This window comes from Procambarus clarkii, chromosome 73 (assembly GCF_040958095.1).
Source record: "Procambarus clarkii isolate CNS0578487 chromosome 73, FALCON_Pclarkii_2.0, whole genome shotgun sequence".
In the NCBI taxonomy this organism is placed as follows: domain Eukaryota; kingdom Metazoa; phylum Arthropoda; class Malacostraca; order Decapoda; family Cambaridae; genus Procambarus; species Procambarus clarkii.
Window position 1 is genome coordinate 24,608,508 of NC_091222.1, and position 27,031 is coordinate 24,635,538.

General features: G+C 46.6%; 1 protein-coding gene across 2 annotated transcripts in view; it reads left to right on the plus strand.

Moving 5' to 3' along the window:
• bgm (acyl-CoA synthetase bubblegum family member 1) overlaps positions 1–27,031 on the plus strand; it is a 151,389-nt gene that overhangs the window by 8,167 nt on the left and 116,191 nt on the right. Inside the window, exon 2 of one of the 2 annotated variants that reach the window (XM_069312700.1) lies at positions 8,513–8,662. In XM_069312700.1, the coding sequence (XP_069168801.1) occupies positions 8,513–8,662 (150 nt within the window). Of the gene's footprint in view, positions 1–8,512; positions 8,663–11,184; positions 11,311–27,031 lie in introns of those variants that run through there. The other variant, XM_069312702.1, reaches the window with a different exon arrangement.

A 27,031-nucleotide genomic window follows, 5' to 3' on the forward strand; every position in this document is an offset into this window, starting at 1 on the left:
GGCCGGACATTTACAATGCTAACCAGCATATATACATTTTCTTCTGTCCTCCATGGACAGGGTTAGAGATGTGTTAAACATATAGTTCAAGGGTTTATTGATCAACCACAGAAGGTGATTCGGTGCTTTTAAAATGCTAAGCTAACCTACATACGTAAATACATAGATACACAGATTTACGTATGCCCTACATAAAGTGTTAGATGTGTCTTTTACATAGTGTCATTAATGTGCATTTACAAAGGTGAAATGTAATTCTGATCAGCTTCCATATAGACTTTATACACATATATATATACATACACACACATATATATATGTGCATATATGAGGGAGTGGAAGGGGGGGGGGAAGATGTTTGTGTGTATTCACCTAGTTGTATTCACCTAGTTGTATTCACCTAGTTGTATTCAGCTAGTTGTGTTTGCGGGGGTTGAGCTTTGCTCTTTCGGCCCGCCTCTCAACTGTCAATCAACTGTTTCTAACTTCTACTACTACTATTTTTTTTTCTCCACATCACACACACACACACACACAGGAAGCAGCCCGTGACAGCTGTCTAACTCCGAGGTACCTATTTACTGCTAGGTAACAGGGGCATTCAGGGTGAAAGAAACTTTGCCCATTTGTTTCTGCCTCGTGCGGGAATCGAACCCGCGCCACAGAATTACGAGTCCTGAGCGCTGTCCACGAGGCTACCAGGCCCCTTGTGTGTGGGTGGGGGTGGAGGGTGTGTGAGGGTGGAGTGGCTTCTTATCTCTTCTTAAGGTTATCTTGAGATGATTTCGGGGCTTTAGTGTCCCCGAGGCCCGGTCCTCGACCAGGCCTCCACCCCCCAGGAAGCAGCCCGTGACAGCTGACTAACACCCAGGTACCTATTTTACTGCTAGGTAACAGGGGCATAGGGTGAAAGAAACTCTGCCCATTGTTTCTCGCCGGCGCCTGGGATCGAACCCAGGACCACAGGATCACAAGTCCAGCGTGCTGTCCGCTCGGCCGACCGGCTCCCAGGGGGTGAGGGATTTGTTTCAGTCACAACAAAGTAATCCACTCCTCGCTGGGAACTGAAGTTATACTCCAGGGTCATTGGAGGTCACAGTGACACAGCAAGTACTCACCTATTTGTACTCGCTTAGTTGTGCTTGCGGGGGTTGAGCTCTGGCTCTTTGGTCCCGCCTCTCAACTGTCAATCAACTGGTGTACAGGTTCCTGAGCCTATTGGGCTCTATCATATCTACACTTGAAACTGTGTATGGAGTCAGCCTCCATCACATCACTGCCTAATACATTCCATCTGTTAACTACTCTGACACTGAACAAATTCTTTCTAACGTCTCTGTGGCTCATCTAGGTACTCAGTTTCCACCTGTGTCCCCTAGTTCGTATCCCACCCGTGCTGAAGAGTTTTTGTCCACCCTGTCAATTGCCCTGACAATTTTGTAGGTGGTTATCATGTCTCCCCTTAGTCTTCTGTTTTCCCTGGGACGTGAGGTTCAGCTCCTTTAGCCTTTCCTCGTAACTCATACCTCTCAGTTCGGGGACAAGTCTGATGGCATACCGCTGAATCTTCTCTAACTTTGTCTTGTGTTTAACTTTGTATGGACTCCAAGCTGGAGCTGCATACTTCAGGATTGGTCTTACATAAGTGGTATACAGAGTCCTGAACGATTCCTTACACAAGTTTCGAAAGGCAGTTCTTATGTTGGCCAGTCTAGCATATGCTGCTGATGATATCCTTTTGATATGGGCCTCTGGGGACAGGTTCGGTGTGCTATCAACCCCCAGATCTTTCTCTCTATTTGACTCTTGCAGGATTTCACCTCCCAGATGGTACCTTGTGTTCAGCCTCCTGCTCCCTTCGCCTAATTTCATTACTTTACACTTTCCTGAGTTGAACTTTAGCAGCCATTTTCTAGACCATTCCTCCAGTTTGTCCAGGTCGTCCTGTAGTCTCTGTCTATCTTCATCTGTCTTGATTCTTCTCATAATTTTTGCATCATCAGTAAACATTGAGAGGAATGAGTCTATACCCTCTGGATGATAGTTTAAATAAAATCAAATAAAATCAAATAAAATAAAATGTTTATTTAGGTAAGGTACATACATACAATAAATTTTTACAAAGATTGGTTGACTTATAGGTAGAGCTAGTACATACAATGCCTAAAGCCACTATTACGCAAAGCGTTTCGGGCATGATAAACTTAAAGAAAATTTAAAGATAAATTAAAGATAAATTTACATATATTATAAACAGGATGGGTCCAAATACAGAGCCCTGTGGGACTCCACTGATGACATCTCACCATTCTGATGTCTATCTCTCCCCCTCACAGTTACTCGCTGATTCCTGTTGCTTAAGTACTCCGTTATCCACTGGAGCACCTTCTCTTTTACTCCTGCCTGTTGCTCCAACTTTTGTAACAATCTTTTATGGGGTACTGTGTCAAAGGCTTTCTGATAGTCCAGGAAAATGTAGTCTGCCCATCCTTTTCTTTCTTGGCTAATTTTTGTTGCCTGGTCATAGAATTCTATTAACCCTGTGAGGCACGATTTACCATCTCTGAACCCATGCCGGTGGTGCGTTACAAAGTTATTTCCCTCCAGATGCTCTACGAGCCTTTTCCTCACGATCTTCTCCATCGCCTTGCATGGTATACAAGTTAGGGAAACTGGCCTGTAGTTCAGTGCCTCTTGCCTGTCACCCTTTTTGTATATTGGGATTACGTTAGCTGTCTTCCAACTTTCTGGTAGGTCTCCTGTTTCCAGTGACCTGTTATACACCATAGAGAGTGGCACACTTAGTGCTTCTGCACCTTCTTTTAGTATCCATGGTGAGATTCTGTCGGGCCCAAAAGCCTTTGTCACATTCAACTCCAACAGATTCCTTTTGACCTCATCACTGGTGAGGTCAAATTCCTCCAAGGTTGGTTGGTTTGCCTCCTCATGTAGTCCTTGTTCTATTGTGAAGACCTCCTGGAACCTCTTGTTGAGTTCTTCACACATCTCCTTGTCATTCCCTGTATATCTGTTCTCCCCTTTTCACAGCTTCATCACTTGTTCCTTGACTGCTGTTTTCCTCCTGATATGGCTGTGGAGCAGCTTTGGTTGGGTCTTGGCTTTACTCGCAATGTCATTTTCATACTGTCTCTCTGCTTCCCTCCTCACTCTGATGTACTCATTTCTGGCCCTCTGGTATCTCTCCCTGCTCTCCGGTGTTCTGTTATTTCTGTAGTTTCTCCATGTTCTTTTACTCAATTACTTCGCTATCTTACATTCCTGACTGAACCATGGGTTCATCTGTTGCTTTTCATTTTTCTCCTTTTGGACGGGGATAAACCTGTCTGCAGCTTCCTGGCACTTCTAGGTGACATAATTCATCATATCCTGTACAGTCTTGTCTCTGAGTTCTGTTTCCCATGGTATTCCCCTTAGGAAGTTCCTCATCTCGTCATATTTTCCTCTTCGGCAATTTAGTCTTTTCCCTTCCAATCCCATCCTTGGATTGGTTATCCCCACCTCCACCAGATACTCAAATGTCAGTACACTGTGGTCACTCATTCCTATGGGGTCTTAAAATTTGACTTCCATTATTTCTGACTCATTCAGGGTGAATATCAGGTCGAGTCTAGCTGATTCATCATTGTCTCTCACTCTTGTGGGTTCCTTGACATGTTGGCTCAGAAAGTTCCTTGTTGCCACTTCCAAGAGTTTAGCTCGCCACGTATCTGCACCACCATGTGGGTCCCCATTCTCCCAGTCTATCTTTCCATGGTTGAAATCGCCCATGATTAAGAGTCTTGAGCCATTCCTGCAGGCAATTGAAGCTGTTCTCTCTATTATATTAATGGTTGCCATGTTGTTCCTATCAAACTCCTGTCTAGGTCTTCTGTCATTTAGGGGAGGGTTGTAAATGACTGCCACTATTATCTTGGGTCCACCCATTGTTATAGTTCCTGTTATGTAATCTCTGAACCCGTCACAGCCCGGAATTTCCCTCTCATCAAAACTCCAGTCCTTCCTTATCAGCAGGGCCACTCCTCCTTCCCTCTCTTTCCTTACTATATAGTAGTCATTTGGAAACACAGCATCTGTTATGACTCCTGACAGTTTTGTTTCTGTGAGTCCTATTACATCTGAGTTTTCTTCCTGTGCTCTTTCCACCAGTTCACTTGCTTTATTGGTAACCCAATCGATGTTTGAGTACATTACCATGATGCTCACTTTCCTATATCCATTTTGACCCTCACTCCCCACTGGTGTAGGAAGAGTTTCCATGGGCAGGAGCTACTTGGGTAGGCTCATCCTCCTGTGGGGTAGTTACCAGGGGGTTCAGGGGGAGGTGGGGTGGGAGAGTGAGGTCTTAGATCTTGCCCCAGGCCTGCTTGGGGCAGGAAAAAGACCAGGGGATGGGAAGGCAGGGGGTACTCAGGGTAAGGAGGGAAGGGAGGATTTGACCTACTAAAGTCACCCAGCACGCATCATCAACAACACAGCCCAATAACACCCTGGAATGCTACAATACGTCAACTGACCAAACAGGACTGGAATCCAGGGGCCAGATTCACGAAGCCGTTACGCAAGTACTTACGAACGTGTACATCTTTCCTAAAACTTTGACGGCTTTGTTTACATTTATTAAATAGTTTACAAGCATGCAAACTTCATAATCAACTGTTGTTATTGTTATAAACAGCCTCCTGGTGCTTCGGAACTCATTAACTGTTTAATAATTGTAAACAAAGCCGCCAAAGATTGAGGAAAGATGGACAGGTTCGTAAGTGCTTGCGTAACTGCTTCGTGAATCTGGCCCCAGGTTCGTAAGTGCTTGGGTAACTGCTTCGTGAATCTGGCCCCAGGTTCGTAAGTGCTTGCGTAACTGCTTCGTGAATCTGGCCCCAGGTTCGTAAGTGCTTGCGTAACTGCTTCGTGAATCTGGCTCCCAGGTTCGTAAGTGCTGGCGTAACTACTTCGTGAATCTGGCCCCAGGTTCGTAAGTGCTTGCGTAACTGCTTCGTGAATCTGGCCCCAGTACTCTGGACATACGAAAATAAACAGTTTAACACCGGAAATCATCCCTAACTCACAGTCCTCAGTGATCTTGAGGTTATCTTGAGATGATTTCGGGGCTTTAGTGTCCCCGCGGCCCGGTCCTCGACCAGGCCTCCACCCCCAGGAAGCAGCCCGTGACAGCTGACTAACACCCAGGTACCTATTTTACTGCTAGGTAACAGGGGCATTCAGGGTGAAAGAAACTTTGCCCATTTGTTTCTGCCTCGTGCGGGAATCGAACCCGCGCCACAGAATTTCGAGTCCTGCGCGCTATCCACCAGGCTACGAGGCCCCTTATTCCAATATATAGGATCAAACAACTGTTTTCAACACCGTACTGGTATTATACACCGTTGTCGAGAACAGAACACCTGTTAGGGTTATCGAGGACTCCCTAGCCAGTTACTAACCAGAATCAACGATGCTTAACCGAGAAAAGAAGCGATGCGCACATCGCCCGCTGCGCCATCGACGACAAACCTGTTTCGTAGAACTCCCGCCACTCTCCTCCGCTCCGATGATCTCATAACACAAAGATTTTCATCGTCATTTCCAGAATCAAAACAGTCTGGGAATTGCAAGGAATGTCTTGCAACATTCTTATGGGACGTGTTTTGTGCCAGGCATATTATTGTCTTGGGAATAATCGTCAGTCAACTAGGGTCAGTATGGAGAACACAGCAGGAACTAGATAGAGGAAGAACACAGGAGAAATTAAACAGAGAGAACACAGGAGGAACTAGAGAGACAGAGAACACAGAAGGAACTAGACAGACAGAGAACACAGCAGGAACTAGACAGAGAACACATGAGGAACTTGACAGACAGAGAACACAGCAGGAACAAGACAGAGAGAGAACACAGAAGGAACTAGACAGACAGAGAACACAGCAGGAACTTGACAGACAGAGAACACAGCAGGAACTTGACAGACAGAGAACACAGCAGGAACTAGACAGACAGAGAACACAGCAGGAACTTGACAGACAGAGAACACAGCAGGAACTTGACAGACAGAGAACACAGAAGGAACTAGACAGACAGAGAACACAGCAGGAACTAGACAGAGAACACAGCAGGAACTTGACAGACAGAGAACACAGCAGGAACTTGACAGACAGAGAACACAGAAGGAACTAGACAGACAGAGAACACAGCAGGAACTAGACAGAGAACACATGAGGAACTTGACAGACAGAGAACACAGCAGGAACAAGACAGAGAGAGAACACAGAAGGAACTAGACAGACAGAGAACACAGCAGGAACTTGACAGACAGAGAACACAGCAGGAACTTGACAGACAGAGAACACAGCAGGAACTAGACAGACAGAGAACACAGCAGGAACTTGACAGACAGAGAACACAGCAGGAACTTGACAGACAGAGAACACAGAAGGAACTAGACAGACAGAGAACACAGCAGGAACTAGACAGAGAACACAGCAGGAACTTGACAGACAGAGAACACAGCAGGAACTTGACAGACAGAGAACACAGCAGGAACTAGACAGACAGAGAACACAGCAGGAACTAGACAGACAGAGAACACAGCAGGAACTTGACAGACAGAGAACACAGCAGGAACTTGACAGACAGAGAACACAGCAGGAACTAGACAGACAGAGAACACAGCAGGAACTTGACAGACAGAGAACACAGCAGGAACTTGACAGACAGAGAACACAGCAGGAACTTGACAGACAGAGAACACAGCAGGAACTTGACAGACAGAGAACACAGCAGGAACCAGACAGACAGAGAACACAGCAGGAACTAGACAGACAGAGAACACAGCAGGAACCAGACAGACAGAGAACACAGCAGGAACTTGACAGACAGAGAACACAGCAGGAACAAGACAGACAGAGAACACAGCAGGAACTTGACAGACAGAGAACACAGCAGGAACTTGACAGACAGAGAACACAGGAGGAACTTGACAGACAGAGAACACAGCAGGAACTAGACAGAGAACACAGGAGGCAGTTGTTTAATTGGCTAATCTATAGGTCAATAGGTCAATCTCACATATACATCTGATTCTACCCATTTGACGTGAGATTCAGAAAAGATTCTCAATGCTATATCAACCACCCTGTCTCCTTCCCTGCCCATTCTCAAGACATCTTACCTCTCCCAATTTTGGTACCTGTTGGGCATTGTTCGAAGCATCCATCTTCATTGCATTGCAATTTGGATGAGTTAAACTCTGGTAGCCACTTGCCCCAGATATATCCTTCCCATTTGACCCAGAGCCAGAACACCTGATGTGATTGGTTAGATAAGATGTTGTTAAGTAGTTTGATAGTTAACCATCACTACCATCCAGCCCTTAGGGGGGGAGGGATAGAATGACAAGATAATTACAATGCCTCAGGGGTCACGCCCCCCCCCCCTTTCCACACACACACACAGGCAAGAGGAAATCACCTGTACCCTCCCCCCCTCCCTCCTAGCTCCCCCCCTTCCCAGGAAGAATAGTAGGGGGGGGGGAGGACTAGTGTCTCACCCGTCTTCCCCCCCCCCCCCATCCCACTTCCTCCCCCCATCCCACTTCCTCCCCAGCACAGCCGTAGGGAAGCATCCTTGTTCCTCTTCCTTGCTCCTGTTGGTCGGGTGACCGAGTGAAATAAGATCCGTGAGAGGTTTAAATAGGAGCTGCCTCGTATTGGGTTAATAGGAGCTGTCTCTCAAGGGTCAATAGGAGCTGCCTCGTATTGGTCAATAGGAGCTGCCGTTTCCCTTATTCTCATGTTCTATTGTGTTGAGGTGTGAAGAGTGTGACTGTGACAGGCTGCTGGAGGGTTCCCCACTCCCCCTTATCAAGTTACTGAAGATACCTGAATTTAGGTCCAAGGCTTCCTCATCACTCTCCTTGTGTCACTTGCTTCTGCGGCCCGGTCTCTCTCTTCCCTTGTCACATCCCGCTGCAGATAAACATCTTGGAATTCCTTTATATTTAGAAGTTTGCTCTTCCTGGATAAGGAAGGTAGGAACTTTCAGGGAAAAGCGCGTAGCCATTACGACTATATAGCACTGGATAGGGGTCAAAATAAGGATTTGGGATGGGACGGGGGGAAAGGAATGGTCTCCTTAGAACAGCTCTCTTATCAGTTCCATCCCTTCCATTCACGTATAAGGCGTTGCCCCTCCTTCCTTCCTTCTCCTTCCCTGTTCCACTTTAGTGGGATGGATTAGTAGGTGTGTACTCACCTAGTTGATGAGTATATCTCTCCCATGTTTATTCTTCACTCTACGTGAGTTTTGGTGAGTAGACATGACTTAGGCCTCTACAACTGAGTCAAAATTAATTATTGTTCTTACTCACGTGAATCCTATTCGAGATTTTGAGAGATTAGGTGTTTCTGTTTAGATTATTTGTAGTAACTGAAATACATGGTCTAGGTATTTAAGTTACCCTTGATATATTTTGTTTAAAGTCCGTTTTCTTTCTCAGGATGGTTGGGAGAGTCGTTGGTGACGTCATGGATGACGATTCGGGAATGAGTGACGTCAGCGGCGACGTCACTTCCTCCCGTGATGTCAGCATCTTCTGCCGCGTCAACTACAGGACTCCGCGACGTCACCAGCGTCACGTCACCGAGATGTGAGTACTGTGACGCCGCACGGTACCTCGGATCCCCCTAGGGACCGTCTGTACCGTGTTGGGGAGGACAAGCGAGTGAAGCAGGAAAGTTTTGTAGGTGACTTCAATGCCAATAGAGAGCGATCCTCGGGCAAACTTCAATGCCAACAGATAGTGATCCTCGTATAAACTTCGCACCCATCCCATGACCGTGGGAGAGGGGGGGACCTATCCCTCACCTTCTCGCCTCATCCTATCACCGTCCCTCTCTCTCTCTCTCTTCGTCCCTAGTCACTCGCTCCCCATCCACCTATCCCCTCTCCGCCCGGAACTCACTAAGGTCCGCTCACTCCGACCTTCATATACTTTAACTAGCCCAAGATGGAGACTGTCACCCCCCATACAGTGTCACTCCATACAGTGTCACCCCCATACAGTGCCACCCCCATACAGCGTCACCCCCACACAATATCACCCCATACAGTGTCACCCCCACACAGTGTCACCCCCACACTGTGTCACCCCCCACACAGTGTCACCCCCACACTGTGTCACCCCCACACAGTGTCACCCCATACAGTGTCACCCCATACAGTGTCACCCCCATACTGTGTCACCCCCATACTGTGTCACCCCCATACAGTGTCACCCCCATACAGTGTCACCCCCATACAGTGTCACCCCCATACAATGTCACCCCCACACAGTGTCACCCCCACACAGTGTCACCCCCATACAGTGTCACCCCCACACAGTATCACCCCACACTGTGTCACCCCCACACTGTGTCACCCCCACACAGTGTCACCCCCATACAGTGTCACCCCCAGTGTCACCCCCATACAGTGTCACCCCCATACAGTGGCACCCCCATACTGTGTCACCCCCATACTGTGTCACCCCCATACTGTGTCACCCCCATACAGTGTCACCCCCATACAGTGTCACCCCCCATACAGTGTCACCCCCATACAGTGTCACCCCCACTACAGTGTCACCCCCCATACAGTGTCACCCCACACAGTGTCACCACACTGTGTCACCCCCATACAGTGTCACCCCCCACACAGTGTCACCCCCACAGTGTCACCCCAGACAGTGTCACCCCCATACAGTAGTCACCCCCATACAGTGTCACCCCCACTACAGTGTCACCCCCACACATGTGTCACCCCCACTACAGTGTCACCCCCATACAGTGTCACCCCATACTGTGTCACCCCCCCATACAGTGTCACCCCCCATACAGTGTCACCCCCATACAGTGTCACCCCCCACACAGTGTCACCCCCACTACAGTGTCACCCCATACAGTGTCACCCCCACACAGTGTCACCCCCCCATACAGTGTCACCCCCCATACAGTGTCATCCCCATACAGTGTCACCCCCACACAGTAACTGCTTCGTGAATCTGGCCCCAGGTTCGTAAGTGCTTGCGTAACTGCTTCATGAATCTGGCTCCCAGGTTCGTAAGTGCTTGCGTAACTGCTTTGTGAATCTGGCCCCAGGTTCGTAAGTGCTTGCGTAACTGCTTCGTGAATCTGGCCCCAGGTTCGTAAGTGCTCGCGTAATTGCTTCATGAATCTGGCCCCAGGTTCGTAAGTGCTTGCATAACTACTTCATGAATCTGGCTCCCAGGTTCGTAAGTGCTTGCGTAACTGCTTCGTGAATCTGGCCCCAGGTTCGTAAGTGCTCGCGTAATTGCTTCATGAATCTGGCCCCAGGTTCGTAAGTGCTTCCGTAACTGCTTCGTGAATCTGGCCCCAGGTTCGTAAGTGCTCGCGTAATTGCTTCATGAATCTGGCCCCAGGTTGATAAGTGCTTCCGTAACTGCTTCGTGAATCTGGCCGCAGGTTCGTAAGTGCTTCCGTAACTGCTTTGTGAATCTGGCCCCAGGTTCGTAAGTGCTTGCGTGACTGCTTTGTGAATCTGGCCCCAGGTTCGTAAGTGCTTGCGTAACTGCTTCATGAATCTGGCCCCAGGTTCGTAAGTGCTTGCATAACTACTTCATGAATCTGGCTCCCAGGTTCGTAAGTGCTTGCGTAACTGCTTCATGAAACTGGCCCCAGGTTCGTAAGTGCTTCCGTAACTGCTTCATGAATCTGGCTCCCAGTGGTTGTTGAATTGCGACGTAACTGAAAAGTAGGAAAACTTTCCAAGAAACTTGTGTAAACTGCTTACCGAACCTGGCCTCAGGTCTGGCCGGCTCAGGCCACGTCAACGCTCAGTTGACAGTTGACAGAGTTGACAGCCTCTTGCTGGAAATTGAAACTAGAATACATTTATTACGGTTAAAATTCACACAAAGTGATGAGGTAGATAAAGTTATTTTCACCCTATTTAGGTCAACAGGGTTGGTGGTTTGGTTGATGGGGGGGGGGGGGTTGGTTGATGGCGGATAGTTAGGTTGAGAGCGGGTGGTTAGCTTGTAAGCAGAGGTGTCAGTCGTTCAGAGACTGTTGGAGGAGGTGGACGGCTCGTCAGACCTCTCTCCATGCGGTGGTGAATGAGTGTTCCCAATCATATAGTGACAGGAGTGAGAATATAGTGACAGGAGTGAGAATATAGTGACAGGAGTTTGGTGGACGCGTCCTGGTCATTGCTGGACCCGTCACAAGGACAGTGAAGGACTATGCCGCCCGTCTTCAACAGAGAAACCTTGGGAGGGTAAGATAGTGTCATTTCTTAAGTACTCTTAAAGGGCCTTGTTTCCTATCGTCAACAGTGTCCTCACTTTAATCTTCTATCATTGATATGTGTTGTGTATTGGTTTTAATTCCATATTTAATATTATCCGGATATTGGACGCGTGTAAGCCTCAAAAATATATTTTTCGCTCCAGCGGGTGTCAATTGTTTTGAAAATGGCGGGAAATGGAGAAAAAAATTGGAAATGAAAATTTGGCGGGAACCTTGGCCGCCCAGCTGATGAAGGTCACCTTTTCATCACCGAGCTGGAATTTGTCTCCTTATTCTTCATTTGTTCTATTCGGCATCATATTTTTCCCTCTGTTAACAGTGTGTCGGGTAGATGGTGTATAATTATGGCCATTTACGCGTTAAGGAGCTTTCGGACTATAGGGAGAATGATCGGAAGATTGAAGAAATATTGGAAAAGTTGCGGTGAGAGGTATGCCGCTGGCGATGGGTCGCTACAAGATGTGAATGACAATGGCGAAGTAGGAAGGTTAGTGAGAGGACTTGTGGTGCATTAACCCACTTGTGCTGGCGCCGGGGTTGAGCTCCGGCTCTTGGGTCCCGTCTCTCAACCTTCAATCTACTTCTGTACAGGTGCCTGAGCATATTGGGCGCTATATCATATATGAAACTGTGTTTGTTGACCAGTTCTCGTAATAGAACGTCGTATTTTGACGTATAATCTCCCTAAGGCCAAAAATCGTCGTACTAGATAATGAAAGCGGCTGGCGAAAGTGACGTACTGTCCCGTTTTCTGTTGTGGGTCCTCTGGCAGGTTAGGATAAGCGCACTTTAATACGACTATTTCTTGCCGTTGGGGAACTTAAATAGAACGGGCGGGTTAATAAGATATATAAATATATTAACACAAATTTAAACACAAAACAACGAATATAAATTGAATAAGTTCCGAAGGAAAGACCTGGGTAAATACTGGTTTTGAAAATAAGGTTGCTGATCTGTGGAGCAGATTACCGGGAAACAGATCGATCCCTTGATTGTTTCAAGCGTAGGTTAGACATATATATGAAATGAGATTGGGTGGATATATGGGAGCTGCCTCGTATAGGCTAATAGGCCTTCTGCAGTTACGATAATTCTTATGTTTTCATACGAATTCCTTCATGTGGTGGTGTGTGTAGGAGCACTTACCTATTTGTGCTTGCTGGGGTTGAGCTCTGGCTCTTTGGTCCCGCCTCTCGGCTGTAAAGGTGTGTTGGTCAGTATGAGTGGCCATAGATCACATCCAGGAAGCATGCTTGGGGTGTGTTTGGGGAAGTGAGGCTGGTGATCTGTCAGACACAGGTGATTATCTCATCTCCCCGTGCATAGCCTTGTTGGTGGTGATGCTGCCATGGGCAGTGTTGTGTGAGCTGTCTCTCTCTCTCTCTCTCTCTCTCTCTCTCTCTCTCTCTCTCTCTCTCTCTCTCTCTCTCTCTCTCTCTCTCTCTCTCTCTCTCTCTCTCTCTCTCTCTCTGTCTCTCTCTCTCTCTCTCTCTCTCTCTCTCTGTCTCTGTCTCTCTTTCTCTCTCTCTCTCTCTCTCTCTCTCTCTCTCTCTCTCTCTCTCTCTCTCTCTCTCTCTCTCTCTCTCTCTCTCTCTCTCTCTCTCTCTCTCTCTCTCTCTCTCTCTCTCTCTCTCTCTCTCTCTCTCTCTCTCTCTCTCTCTCTCTCTCTCTGTCTCTCTGTCTCTCTGTCTCTCTGTCTCTCTGTCTCTCTCTGTCTCTCTCTCTCTCTGTCTCTCTCTCTCTCTCTCTCTCTCTCTCTCTCTCTCTCTCTCTCTCTCTCTCTCTCTCTCTCTCTCTCTCTCTCTCTTCTCTCTCTCTCTCTCTCTCTCTCTCTCTCTCTCTCTCTCTCTCTCTCTCTCTCTCTCTCTCTCTCTCTCTCTGTCTCTCTCTCTCTCTCTGTCTCTCTCTGTCTCTCTCTCTCTCTCTCTCTCTCTCTCTCTCTCTCTCTCTCTCTCTCTCTCTCTCTCTCTCTCTCTCTCTCTCTCTCTCTCTCTCTCTGTCTCTCTCTCTCTCTCTCTCTCTCTGTCTCTCTCTCTCTCTCTCTCTCTCTCTCTCTCTCTCTCTCTCTCTCTCTCTCTCTCTCTCTCTCTCTCTCTCTCTCTCTCTCTCTCTCTGTCTCTCTCTCTCTCTCTCTCTCTCTCTCTCTCTCTCTCTCTCTCTCTCTCTCTCTCTCTCTCTCTCTCTCTCTCTATCTCTCTCTCTGCCTCTCTCTCTCTCTCTCTCTCTCTCTCTCTCTCTCTCTCTCTCTCTCTCTCTCTCTCTCTCTCTCTCTCTCTCTCTCTCTCTCTCTCTCTCTCTCTCTCTCTCTCTCTCTCTCTCTCTCTCTCTCTGTCTCTCTCTCTCTGTCTCTCTCTCTCTCTCTGTCTCTCTCTCTCTCTCTCTGTCTCTCTCTCTCTCTCTCTCTCTCTCTCTCTCTCTCTCTCTCTCTCTCTCTCTCTCTCTCTCTCTCTCTCTCTCTCTCTCTCTCTCTCTCTCTGATCTTCTTGTCTGCTGTCTGGTAGAGGGATGCTGTGACCAATCTGGCAAATACAACACGCTAGTGGCAAATACAACACCCCTAGTGGCAAATACAACAACCTAGAGGCAAATACAACACCCCTAGAGGCAAATACAACACCCCTAGTGGCAAATACAACACCCATAGAGGCAAATACAACACCCCTAGTGGCATATACAACACCCCTAGAGGCAAATACAACACACCTAGAGGCAAATACAACACCCCTAGTGGCAAATACAACACCCCTAGTGGCAAATACAACACCCCTAGAGGCAAATACAACACCCCTAGAGGCAAATACAACACCCCTAGAGGCAAATACAACACCCCTAGAGGCAAATACAACACCCCTAGAGGCATATACAACACCCCTAGTGACAAATACAACACCCCTAGTGGCAAATACAACACCCTAGTGACAAATACAACACCCTAGTGACAAATACAACACCCTAGTGACAAATACAACACCCCTAGTGACAAATACAACACCCTAGTGACAAATACAACACCCCTAGTGACAAATACAACACCCCTAGTGACAAATACAACACCCTAGTGACAAATACAACACCCCTAGTGACAAATACAACACCCTAGTGACAAATACAACACCCCTAGTGACAAATACAACACCCCTAGTGACAAATACAACACCCCTAGTGACAAATACAACACCCTAGTGACAAATACAACACCCTAGTGACAAATACAACACCCCTAGTGACAAATACAACACCCTAGTGACAAATACAACACCCCTAGTGGCAAATACAACACCCTAGTGACAAATACAACACCCCTAGTGGCAAATACAACACCCTAGTGACAAATACAACACCCCTAGTGACAAATACAACACCCCTAGTGACAAATACAACACCCTAGTGACAAATACAACACCCCTAGTGACAAATACAACACCCTAGTGACAAATACAACACCCCTAGTGACAAATACAACACCCCTAGTGACAAATACAACACCCCTAGTGACAAATACAACACCCTAGTGACAAATACAACACCCTAGTGACAAATACAACACCCTAGTGGCAAATACAACACCCTAGTGACAAATACAACACCCCTAGTGACAAATACAACACCCCTAGTGGCAAATACAACACCCCTAGTGACAAATACAACACCCTAGTGACAAATACAACACCCTAGTGGCAAATACAATACCCCTAGTGGCAAATACAACACCCTAGTGACAAATACAACACCCCTAGTGACAAATACAACACCCCTAGTGGCATAATACAACACCCCTAGTGGTAAATACAACACCCTAATGACAAATACAACACCCTAGTAACAAATACAATACCCTTAGTGACAAATACAACACCCTAGTGGCGAATACAACACCCCTAGTGACAAATACAACACCCTAGTGACAAATACAACACCCCTAGTGGCAAATACAACACCCCTAGTGACAAATACAACACCCTAGTGACAAATACAACACCCCTAGTGGCAAATACAACACCCTAGTGACAAATACAACACCCCTAGTGACAAATACAACACCCTAGTGACAAATACAACACCCTAGTGACAAATACAACACCCCTAGTGGCAAATACAACACCCCTAGTGACAAATACAACACCCTAGTGACAAATACAACACCCTAGTGACAAATACAACACCCCTAGTGACAAATACAACACCCCTAGTGACAAATACAACACCCTAGTGACAAATACAACACCCTAGTGACAAATACAACACCCTAGTGACAAATACAACACCCCTAGTGACAAATACAACACCCTAGTGACAAATACAACACCCTAGTGACAAATACAACACCCCTAGTGGCAAATACAACACCCCTAGTGACAAATACAACACCCTAGTGACAAATACAACACCCCTAGTGACAAATACAACACCCTAGTGGCAAATACAACACCCCTAGTGACAAATACAACACCCTAGTGACAAATACAACACCCTAGTGACAAATACAACACCCTAGTAACAAATACAATACCCTTAGTGGCGAATACAACACTAGTGGCAAATACAACACCCCTAGTGACAAATACAACACCCCTAGTGACAAATACAACACCCTAGTGACAAATACAACACCCCTAGTGACAAATACAACACCCTAGTGACAAATACAACACCCCTAGTGACAAATACAACACCCCTAGTGACAAATACAACACCCCTAGTGACAAATACAACACCCTAGTGACAAATACAACACCCTAGTGACAAATACAACACCCCTAGTGACAAATACAACACCCTAGTGACAAATACAACACCCCTAGTGGCAAATACAACACCCTAGTGACAAATACAACACCCCTAGTGGCAAATACAACACCCTAGTGACAAATACAACACCCCTAGTGACAAATACAACACCCCTAGTGACAAATACAACACCCTAGTGACAAATACAACACCCCTAGTGACAAATACAACACCCTAGTGACAAATACAACACCCCTAGTGACAAATACAACACCCCTAGTGACAAATACAACACCCCTAGTGACAAATACAACACCCTAGTGACAAATACAACACCCTAGTGACAAATACAACACCCCTAGTGGCAAATACAACACCCTAGTGACAAATACAACACCCCTAGTGACAAATACAACACCCCTAGTGGCAAATACAACACCCCTAGTGACAAATACAACACCCTAGTGACAAATACAACACCCTAGTGGCAAATACAATACCCCTAGTGGCAAATACAACACCCTAGTGACAAATACAACACCCCTAGTGACAAATACAACACCCCTAGTGGCATATACAACACCCCTAGTGGTAAATACAACACCCTAATGACAAATACAACACCCTAGTAACAAATACAATACCCTTAGTGACAAATACAACACCCTAGTGACAAATACAACACCCCTAGTGACAAATACAACACCCTAGTGACAAATACAACACCCCTAGTGGCAAATACAACACCCCTAGTGACAAATACAACACCCTAGTGACAAATACAACACCCCTAGTGGCAAATACAACACCCTAGTGACAAATACAACACCCCTAGTGACAAATACAACACCCTAGTGACAAATACAACACCCTAGTGACAAATACAACACCCCTAGTGGCAAATACAACACCCCTAGTGACAAATACAACACCCTAGTGACAAATACAACACCCTAGTGACAAATACAACACCCCTAGTGACAAATACAACACCCCTAGTGACAAATACAACACCCTAGTGACAAATACAACACCCCTAGTGACAAATACAACACCCTAGTGACAAATACAACACCCCTAGTGACAAATACAACACCCTAGTGACAAATACAACACCCTAGTGACAAATACAACACCCCTAGTGGCAAATACAACACCCCTAGTGACAAATACAACACCCTAGTGACAAATACAACACCCCTAGTGACAAATACAACACCCTAGTGACAAATACAACACCCCTAGTGACAAATACAACACCCTAGTGACAAATACAACACCCTAGTGACAAATACAACACCCTAGTAACAAATACAATACCCTTAGTGGCGAATACAACACTAGTGGCAAATACAACACCCCTAGTGACAAATACAACACCCCTAGTGACAAATACAACACCCCTAGTGACAAATACAACACCCTAGTGACAAATACAACACCCCTAGTGACAAATACAACACCCCTAGTGGCATATACAACACCCCTAGTGGTAAATACAACACCCTAGTAACAAATACAATACCCTTAGTGGCGAATACAACACCCTAGTGACAAATACAATACCCTTAGTGGCGAATACAACACCCTAGTGACAAATACAATACCCTTAGTGGCGAATACAACACCCTAGTGACAAATACAACACCCTAGTGACAAATACAACCTCTGGAAATGATCCCAAATACAATAACGTCTCTCATCCGACAGCTTCTGATACATCAGCAGGCAGTGTAGGCCTACAATATATCCCGTTTTCTGTTGTGGGTCCTCTGGCAAGTTAGGATAAGCACACTTTAGTACGACGATTTCTAGACGTTAGGAGGACAGACTGAACACAGACATGCCTATACTACATGAGAAAATATCTGTCTGTTCATCTGTTCAAAGTTGGAGGTTATCTTGAGTTATCTTGAGATGATTTCGGGGCTTTAATGTCCCCGCGGCCCGGTCCTCGACCAGGCCTCCACCCCCAGGAAGCAGCCCGTGACAGCTGACTAACTCCCAGGTACCTATTTTACTGCTAGGTAACAGGGACATAGGGTGAAAGAAACTCTGCCCATTGTTTCTCGCCGGCGCCCGGGATCGATCCCGGGACCACAGGATCAAAAGTCCAGTGTGCTGTCCGCTCGGCCGACCGGCTCTCTGTGTCGAGGCGACATAGGGTTAGTCTCACCCGAACTTGGCGTGGTGTATGAATGGGCTGGGGTGTGGGATGAACATAGGATGATCGGCGTCGCTAGAATTCAAAAGGAAACAGCGTGCCAGGGGTCACATTCTTCCCCCATCTTAACTTCACAGCTAAATATTCCATTCACCTGGGGAGGGAAGTATCAGGGAGAAAGCACCAAGCCAGTTCGACTATATAGCACTGGGAAGGGGTCAGGATAAGGATTTGGGATGGGACGGAGGGAAAAGAATGGTTGCCCAACCACTTGTTGGGACGGTCGGGGATTGAACGCCGACCTGCATGAAGCGAGACCGTCGCTCTACCATCCAGCCCAAGTCGTTGAGGCAAATATAAGACAAAGAGAGAGAAACAGAGACCGCGACAGATAAACACAGAGAGAAAATAAAAGTTGGTATAAACAGAGATAAATAGATACATAGATGGATAAATTGATGGATAGAAAGATTCCTCGCCCCTTCCTTACAGCCTCTCTCTCCCTTGGCATATCCTCCGTCCCTCCTTTACACCATGTTCTTCCCTTCCTCATCTCCCTCTCCCATCTCGGCCTCGCCCCACGCCGCCAGTGGCAAGGAATGGCTTGAGACCTATCTGTAGCTTAGTGGTCGTCTTGATGTGAACGTTTTCTTTCTTGGGGAGGTACGACCCGTGTTCTCTGAGGTACTCTACTTGTTGTATGACCCGTGTTCTCTGAGGTACTCTACTTGTTGTACGACCCGTGTTCTCTGAGGTACTCTACTTGTTGTACGACCCGTGTTCTCTGAGGTACTCTACTTGTTGTACGACCCTTGTTCTCTGAGGTACTCTACTTGTTGTACGACCCTTGTTCTCTGAGGTACTCTACTTGTTGTACGACCCGTGTTCTCTGAGGTACTCTACTTGTTGTACGACCCGTGTTCTCTGAGGTACTCTACTTGTTGTACGACCCGTGTTCTCTGAGGTACTCTACTTGTTGTACGACCCGTGTTCTCTGAGGTACTCTACTTGTTGTACGACCCGTGTTCTCTGAGGTACTCTACTTGTTGTACGACCCGTGTTCTCTGAGGTACTCTACTTGTTGTACGACCCGTGTTCTCTGAGGTACTCTACTTGTTGTACGACCTCAGTGTTCTCTGGGGTACTCTACTTGTTGTACGACCCGTGTTCTCTGAGGTACTCTGCTTGTTGTACGACCCGTGTTCTCTGAGGTACTCTACTTGTTGTACGACCCGTGTTCTCTGAGGTACTCTACTTGTTGTACGACCCTTGTTCTCTGGGGTACTCTACTTGTTGTACGACCCGTGTTCTCTGAGGTACTCTACTTGTTGTACGACCCTTGTTCTCTGGGGTACTCTACTTGTTGTACGACCCGTGTTCTCTGAGGTACTCTACTTGTTGTACGACCCGTGTTCTCTGAGGTACTCTACTTGTTGTACGACCCGTGTTCTCTGAGGTACTTTACTTGCTGTACGACCCGTGTTCTCTGAGGTACTCTACTTGTTGTACGACACTTGTTCTCTGAGGTACTCTACTTGTTGTACGACCTCAGTGTTCTCTGACGCACTCTACTTGTTGTACGACCTCAGTGTTCTCTGACGTACTCTACTTGTTGTACGACCTCGATGTTCTCTGACGCACTCTACTTGCTGTACGACCCGTGTTCTCTGACGCACTTGTACAGACGGACTTGTGCGTGTGACTGCGTTTCGGTGTCTCAGTTAACCAACTCAGCCATGAGGGCCACTTCCGCACTGTCACGCTCTTCTTATCTCTTCTCTTTCAACGTCGTTATTATATATATACATTTTTTTTATTTTTGAGATATATACAAGAATTGTTACATTCTTGTAGAGCCACTAGTACGCGTAGCGTTTCGGGCAGGTCCCTGGAATACGATCCCCGCCGCGAAGAATCGTTGTTACAACCAAGTACACATTTTACTGTTGAGTTAAACAGAGGCTACAGTAAAGGATTTGCCCCCAGTCAATCCTCCCCGGCCAGGATACGAACCCATGACAAAACGCTCGCGGAAAGCCAGGCGAGTGTCTTACCACTGCACCACGGAGACTGGTGTTTTGTTAAGCTTTAACCCTTAAACTGCGCATCACGTCATATGACGTGTGGGATTACTATGCAAGATTCAGCCTTGACAGCTTTCATATTACGTCTAACTTTGTGGGAGACGATTTTCATTCTAATGTTACATTGTCTCTATAAAACACTCCCACAAGGTTAGACGACCTACTACACATAAGGGGCATAACTGGCAAACCCCTCACAGTGTTCAAGAGAGAACTGGATAAGCACCTCCAAAGGATACCTGATCAACCAGGCTGTGACTCATACGTCAGGCTGCGAGCAGCCGCGTCTAACAGCCTGGTTGATCAGTCCAGCAACCAGGAGGCCTGGTCGACGACCGGGCCGCGGGGACACTAAGCCCCGGAAGCACCTCAAGGTAGCCTCAAGGTAGGTGTCACCCGACCTTGTCGGGTGACGACCTTGATACCAAAGCTGTCAAGGATTAACATTAGAATGAAAAGCTAATTTTAAAGCTTTAGCTGGCTCGTTGGGCCATGATTGGCAGTTCTAAGTCCACTCACCCCTGACGGCTGAGTGGACAGCGCTCGGGATTCGTAGTGCTGAGGTTCGATCCCCCGGCGGAAGCGGAAACAAATGGGCAGTTTCTTTCACCCTGATGCAGCTGTTCGCCTAGGAGTAAATAGGTACCTGGGAGTAAGTCAGCTGTCACGGGCTGCTTCCTGGTGTGTACTCACCTAGTTGTGTTTGCGGGGGTTGATCTCTGGCTCTTATCTACCCTATCAATTCCCTTCAGAATCTTAAATGTGGTGATCATGTCCCCTCTAACTCTTCTGTCTTCCAGCGAAGTGAGGTTTAATTCCTATAGTCTCTCCTCGTAGCTCATACCACTCAGCTCGGGTACTAGTCTGGTAGCAAACCTTTGAACCTTTTCCAGTTTAGTCTTATCCTTGACTAGATATGGACTCCATGCTGGGGCTGCATACTCCAGGATTGGCCTGACATATGTGGTATACAAAAGTTCTGAATGATTCTTTACACAAATTTCTGAATGCCATTCGTATGTTGGCCAGCCTGGCATATGCCGCTGAAGTTATCCTCTTGACATGTGCTGCAGGAGACAGGTCTGGCGTGATATCAACCCCCTGTGTGTGTGTGTGTGTGGTGTGGGGGAAAAAAATGGTAGTAGTAGAAACAGTTGATTGACAGTTGAGAGGCAGGCTAAAAGAGCAGAGCTCAACCCCCGCAAAGACAACTAGGTGAATACAACTAGGTGAATACACACACGCAAACACACACACACACACGCACACACGCACACACACACGCACACACACATGGGACAGGAGTCATTGCTGTAAACAACCGATGCTCGAAAGGCGGGATCCAAGAGTCAATGCTCGATCCTGCAGACACAACTAGGTGAGTACACACACACACACACACGCACACACACACACACACACATACACACACACACACACATACACACACACACACGCACACACACACACGCGTACACGAGGCCACCATCTCTGCGGTGTACAACAAATGTCTTCCCCTAGGTGTAGCAACAATGGCGTCCTGGAGAACTGAGGCGGCCATCCGGGTAGCGGCGGCCAGGAAGGCGGCGGCCTGCAGGTCGCGGGAGAACGCCCGCGCTTGGCGGCTCAGGAGGAAACGTCGTGGACGACACAAAAAGCAACTTCTTCTGAAATTATACATAAAGTAAGCGCCAGTTGGCCCCGCACTCCCTGTAGATCAGTGCACCTGTTGACCGCTGCTAGAGCTGGCACCTTCCCGCCTTCCTCAGGGCGCACGTCGCGGCGCCTTCTGCCACCTGTTGCTCGCTTGCATGTCACACACGCTAACGTATCCTCCTTGTTTACTTTGACTGTGCTACTTTTCATACACACATATATATATATATATATAACTGAAAACTCACACCCCAGAAGTGGCTCGAACCCATACTGCCAGAAGCACTCTACTGGCGTACAGGATCCCTTAACCGCTCGACCAACACGACCGGACAAAAGAGGATGGTAGCCGAGGCTATTTCCATCCCCCCGCCGGCACTCGGTTGGTAATCTTGGGCATGGTATTTTATCAAATCACCTCATTCTTTGGGGCACACGTGAGGAACACAAATGCGAACAAGCCTGAATGGTCCCCAGGACTATATGCAACTGAAAACTCACACCCCAGAAGTGACTCGAACCCATACTGCCAGGAGCACTCTGCTGGCATACAGGATCCCTTAACCGCTCGACCAACAATCCTGTACGCCAGCAGAGTGCTCCGGGCAGTATGGGTTCGAGTCACTGCTGGGGTGTGAGTTTTCAGTTGCATATAGTCCTGGGGACCATTCAGGCTTGTTCGCATATATATATATATATATATATATATATATATATATATATATATATATATATATAAATATATATTTTATTAAATATGACCGAAAAAGTAAGATTAATAATTCTAACACGAATTTTCTCAATCTTTCGTACATTATGCTTCACTATTGGAGGTAAATCAAAAATCACTTCTCCAAAATTCATTTTTTATTTCTAGTCTGACGCGACACGGGCGCGTTTCGTAAAACTTATTACATTTTCAAAGACTTCACAAATACACAACTGATTAGAACCCTGGTTTTATATCTACATTTGAGTGAGGTGGGAAGGGTGATGTGGCATTACATTTGAGTAAGGTGGGAAGGAAGATGTGGCATTAGAGGATATTAATAGGGTATTAAAAGTATCAACACAAGACAGAACACGAAACAATGGATATTGAATAGAAGTGTTTGTAGAAAGCCTATTGGTCCATATTTCTTGATGCTTCTATATTGGAGCGGAGTCTTGAGGTGGGTAGAATATAGTTGTGCAATAATTGGCTGTTGATTGCTGGTGTTGACTTCTTGATGTGTAGTGCCTCGCAAACGTCGAGCCGCCTGCTATCGCTGTATCTATCGATGATTTCTGTGTTGTTTACTAGGATTTCTCTGGCGATGGTTTGGTTATGGGAAGAGATTATATGTTCCTTAATGGAGCCCTGTTGTTTATGCATCGTTAAACGCCTAGAAAGAGATGTTGTTGTCTTGCCTATATACTGGGTTTTTTGGAGCTTACAGTCCCCAAGTGGGCATTTGAAGGCATAGACGACGTTAGTCTCTTTTAAAGCGTTCTGTTTCGTGTCTGGAGAGTTTCTCATGAGTAGGCTGGCCGTTTTTCTGGTTTTATAGTAAATCGTCAGTTGTATCCTCTGATTTTTGTCTGTAGGGATAACGTTTCTATTAACAATATCTTTCAGGACCCTTTCCTCTGTTTTATGAGCTGTGGAAAAGAAGTTCCTGTAAAATAGTCTAATAGGGGGTATAGGTGTTGTGTTAACTAACACAACACCTATACCCCCTATTAGACTATTTTACAGGAACTTCTTTTCCACAGCTCATAAAACAGAGGAAAGGGTCCTGAAAGATATTGTTAATAGAAACGTTATCCCTACAGACAAAAATCAGAGGATACAACTGACGATTTACTATAAAACCAGAAAAACGGCCAGCCTACTCATGAGAAACTCTCCAGACACGAAACAGAACGCTTTAAAAGAGACTAACGTCGTCTATGCCTTCAAATGCCCACTTGGGGACTGTAAGCTCCAAAAAACCCAGTATATAGGCAAGACAACAACATCTCTTTCTAGGCGTTTAACGATGCATAAACAACAGGGCTCCATTAAGGAACATATAATCTCTTCCCATAACCAAACCATCGCCAGAGAAATCCTAGTAAACAACACAGAAATCATCGATAGATACAGCGATAGCAGGCGGCTCGACGTTTGCGAGGCACTACACATCAAGAAGTCAACACCAGCAATCAACAGCCAATTATTGCACAACTATATTCTACCCACCTCAAGACTCCGCTCCAATATAGAAGCATCAAGAAATATGGACCAATAGGCTTTCTACAAACACTTCTATTCAATATCCATTGTTTCGTGTTCTGTCTTGTGTTGATACTTTTAATACCCTATTAATATCCTCTAATGCCACATCTTCCTTCCCACCTTACTCAAATGTAATGCCACATCACCCTTCCCACCTCACTCAAATGTAGATATAAAACCAGGGTTCTAATCAGTTGTGTATTTGTGAAGTCTTTGAAAATGTAATAAGTTTTACGAAACGCGCCCGTGTCGCGTCAGACTAGAAATAAAAATGAATTTTGGAGAAGTGATTTTTGATTTACCTCCAATAGTGAAGCATAATGTACGAAAGATTGAGAAAATTCGTGTGTAACGGGGGGTGGGGGAAATAGCTCTCTCTGGTCCATTATTCCACCCCCCAGTTAACTAACGAGGCCGGGGGAAACAGCTCTCTCTAGTCCGTTATCCCGTCCTCAGTTAGCTAACTATTCTAGAGCACTCCCAGAGTTCCTAAGACAACCTCTCTCGTTCAACACCTTGTAACCTAGGTATTTGACTACCTAGGTGCTACGACTACAAGGCGCCGTCACTTGATCAGTTACCCGAAACTCCAGAGAGAACTCTAGAATACATAATCACTGCCACAAACGTATAAGAGGAAACGAAAGGAAAGAAATGAATAGTGAAGTAATTAGTGAGGGTTTGGGGTAAGAGGTAGGGAGGTGGGAGGAGCGAGGAGGGTCATTAGTTGAAAGTGAGAGTTTAGAGATGGGTGGAGGGAGAGGTGTAGATAGGTAGAGTAGAAGAGTAGATAGTAGACGTAGAAGAGTAGATAGTAGAAGACGAAATGCTGCCACCATCCATTCATGATCATTACATACAAGACAAGGAATGGAACTTGCCTGTATCACAAAATTCTCAAAAGATGTTATCATGAGTTCATTATTAGTATGTTCCCTCTGTACCATGTATCAACTCCAAACATGTACTCATTCTAAACCATGAAACCAGTAACTACAGAGGCTTTCTCACCTCAACTCAAAATCTCTAGGGAACAAAGTTAAACACAATTTAAATAATAAATTCATAATTATATTTCACATGAAGTATCATAATTTAGTAATTCAATTAAAATGTTCCAGTTTAATATGCAAAGTGAGTCATCATCCAAGAATTCGAGAACCCTACAACTTGACTGCCCCTGATCATCACACAACATATGTAAACACGACCAAGTCACCTAAATGTTCACTCACCGAGGACTGAGTCTAAGTTGAATAGAGAGGGGGGGGGGGGGTCTGCAATTTTCAGGCAGCGTCACCCCCCGTCTGGTGACGGCCTATCTCGACGGCTGGCCTCTGCTCTGCTCCGCTGGCCGGTCTCCTATTGCTCTCTGCTCGATAGCTCTCCGAGTTTATATTGGGGAACCTAGTAGCTAACTCCGCCCACAAGTAGATAGCCTCCGGCACTACCAAGCCACTCCTTAAACGTCGGCATGTTTGAAGGCTACCCGGCTCCAATTATACGCTTAGCGGAAGCAAGGTGAAATTCTCATGATCTGACCTCAGGTCACTTGGGGTCGTTAACGGTTAGAGGAGTGAGATCTCAGGCAGACAACTGGCGCCTCTCCGATCCTTGTCTGTGACTCATGTACTCTATGTATGTATTAACCTAAACCAAACACTTTTACAGTGTTACATCTCCCCTTCTCCCCGAAAATAAAGTTTTTGCAACACTGCTAAAGCAAGCTAGCTGTGTGCGACAACTTTATTAACGAAAAGAATACATCCTAGCTAAACAAATATACATCATCCTACTCTAAAAAATGAAATATGTAGACAGACGTCCATTGTCTCTGGCTGGGCGACGTCACTGCTTGGTCTTGTAGATAATCCTGTACCACATTTCTTCAACACAACTGCCTCCGTCGCTTCTCCGTCGTTAACGCACAACAACACTTGGTCAACCCGAAAGCCGTTACTACTTGAACTGCGCACAGGACCGTGGAATTCGGTTGTCCCAGCTGATCTGTAATTGGCCCTACGTCAGTCACCATGAGAGACGTATATTGGGGTTCTTCACAGCTATAGGGACTACAAGTTTCGAGACCTTCATATAGTTGCCAACAGTAGAAATCCCATCCTACTCTTCTTCCTCCCTGTTGCTCCAGCACGCCTCCTTCAGAGAGCTACTTCTGACAGCCACATCAAGTCCGCACGACACAGGATGAATCACTCAACAGAGCAACATGCTTGCAGGAGGGGCGGCCAGTTAAGGCAAACGATCCTGTCTTGCAATTACGCTCCATGCAATGATGCTGACACCAGCAAGGAACACGAGGCATCGTGTCTCACTCAGCTTGTCTTATCTTCTTCTTCTTTCTTCTTTCTTCTCTCTTCCTTCTTCTCTCTTCTTTCTTCTCTCTTCCTCCTCCCATGGGTCTTTGACAAGCGACCTGGGGTCCATTGGGGTCCGTCCGTCCTGGGGTCCATCCTGGGTAGACCGATGTTGGTGGGACAGACTGGAGTCGTTGTTGCTCCTCTTCCATCTTTACTGGGTCGTCTGGGGTCGTCTGCAGAACGACCTGGGGTCCACTGGGGGTCCGTCCGTCTTGGGGTCCACTGGGGTCCGTCCGACCTGGGGTCCACTGGGTAGACCAATGTTGACCGACCGAGAGGGCTGCATCTTGGGGTCCCCTGGGGTGGTGGTGGTGAAGCCATGACCTCCAGGTAGTGGGCTGGTCGTGGTGGTGGTGATAAACGCCCGTGAGTGTGGTACACAGCAGCCGTCTCCCTCTTCTGTATATGCGTCGCGC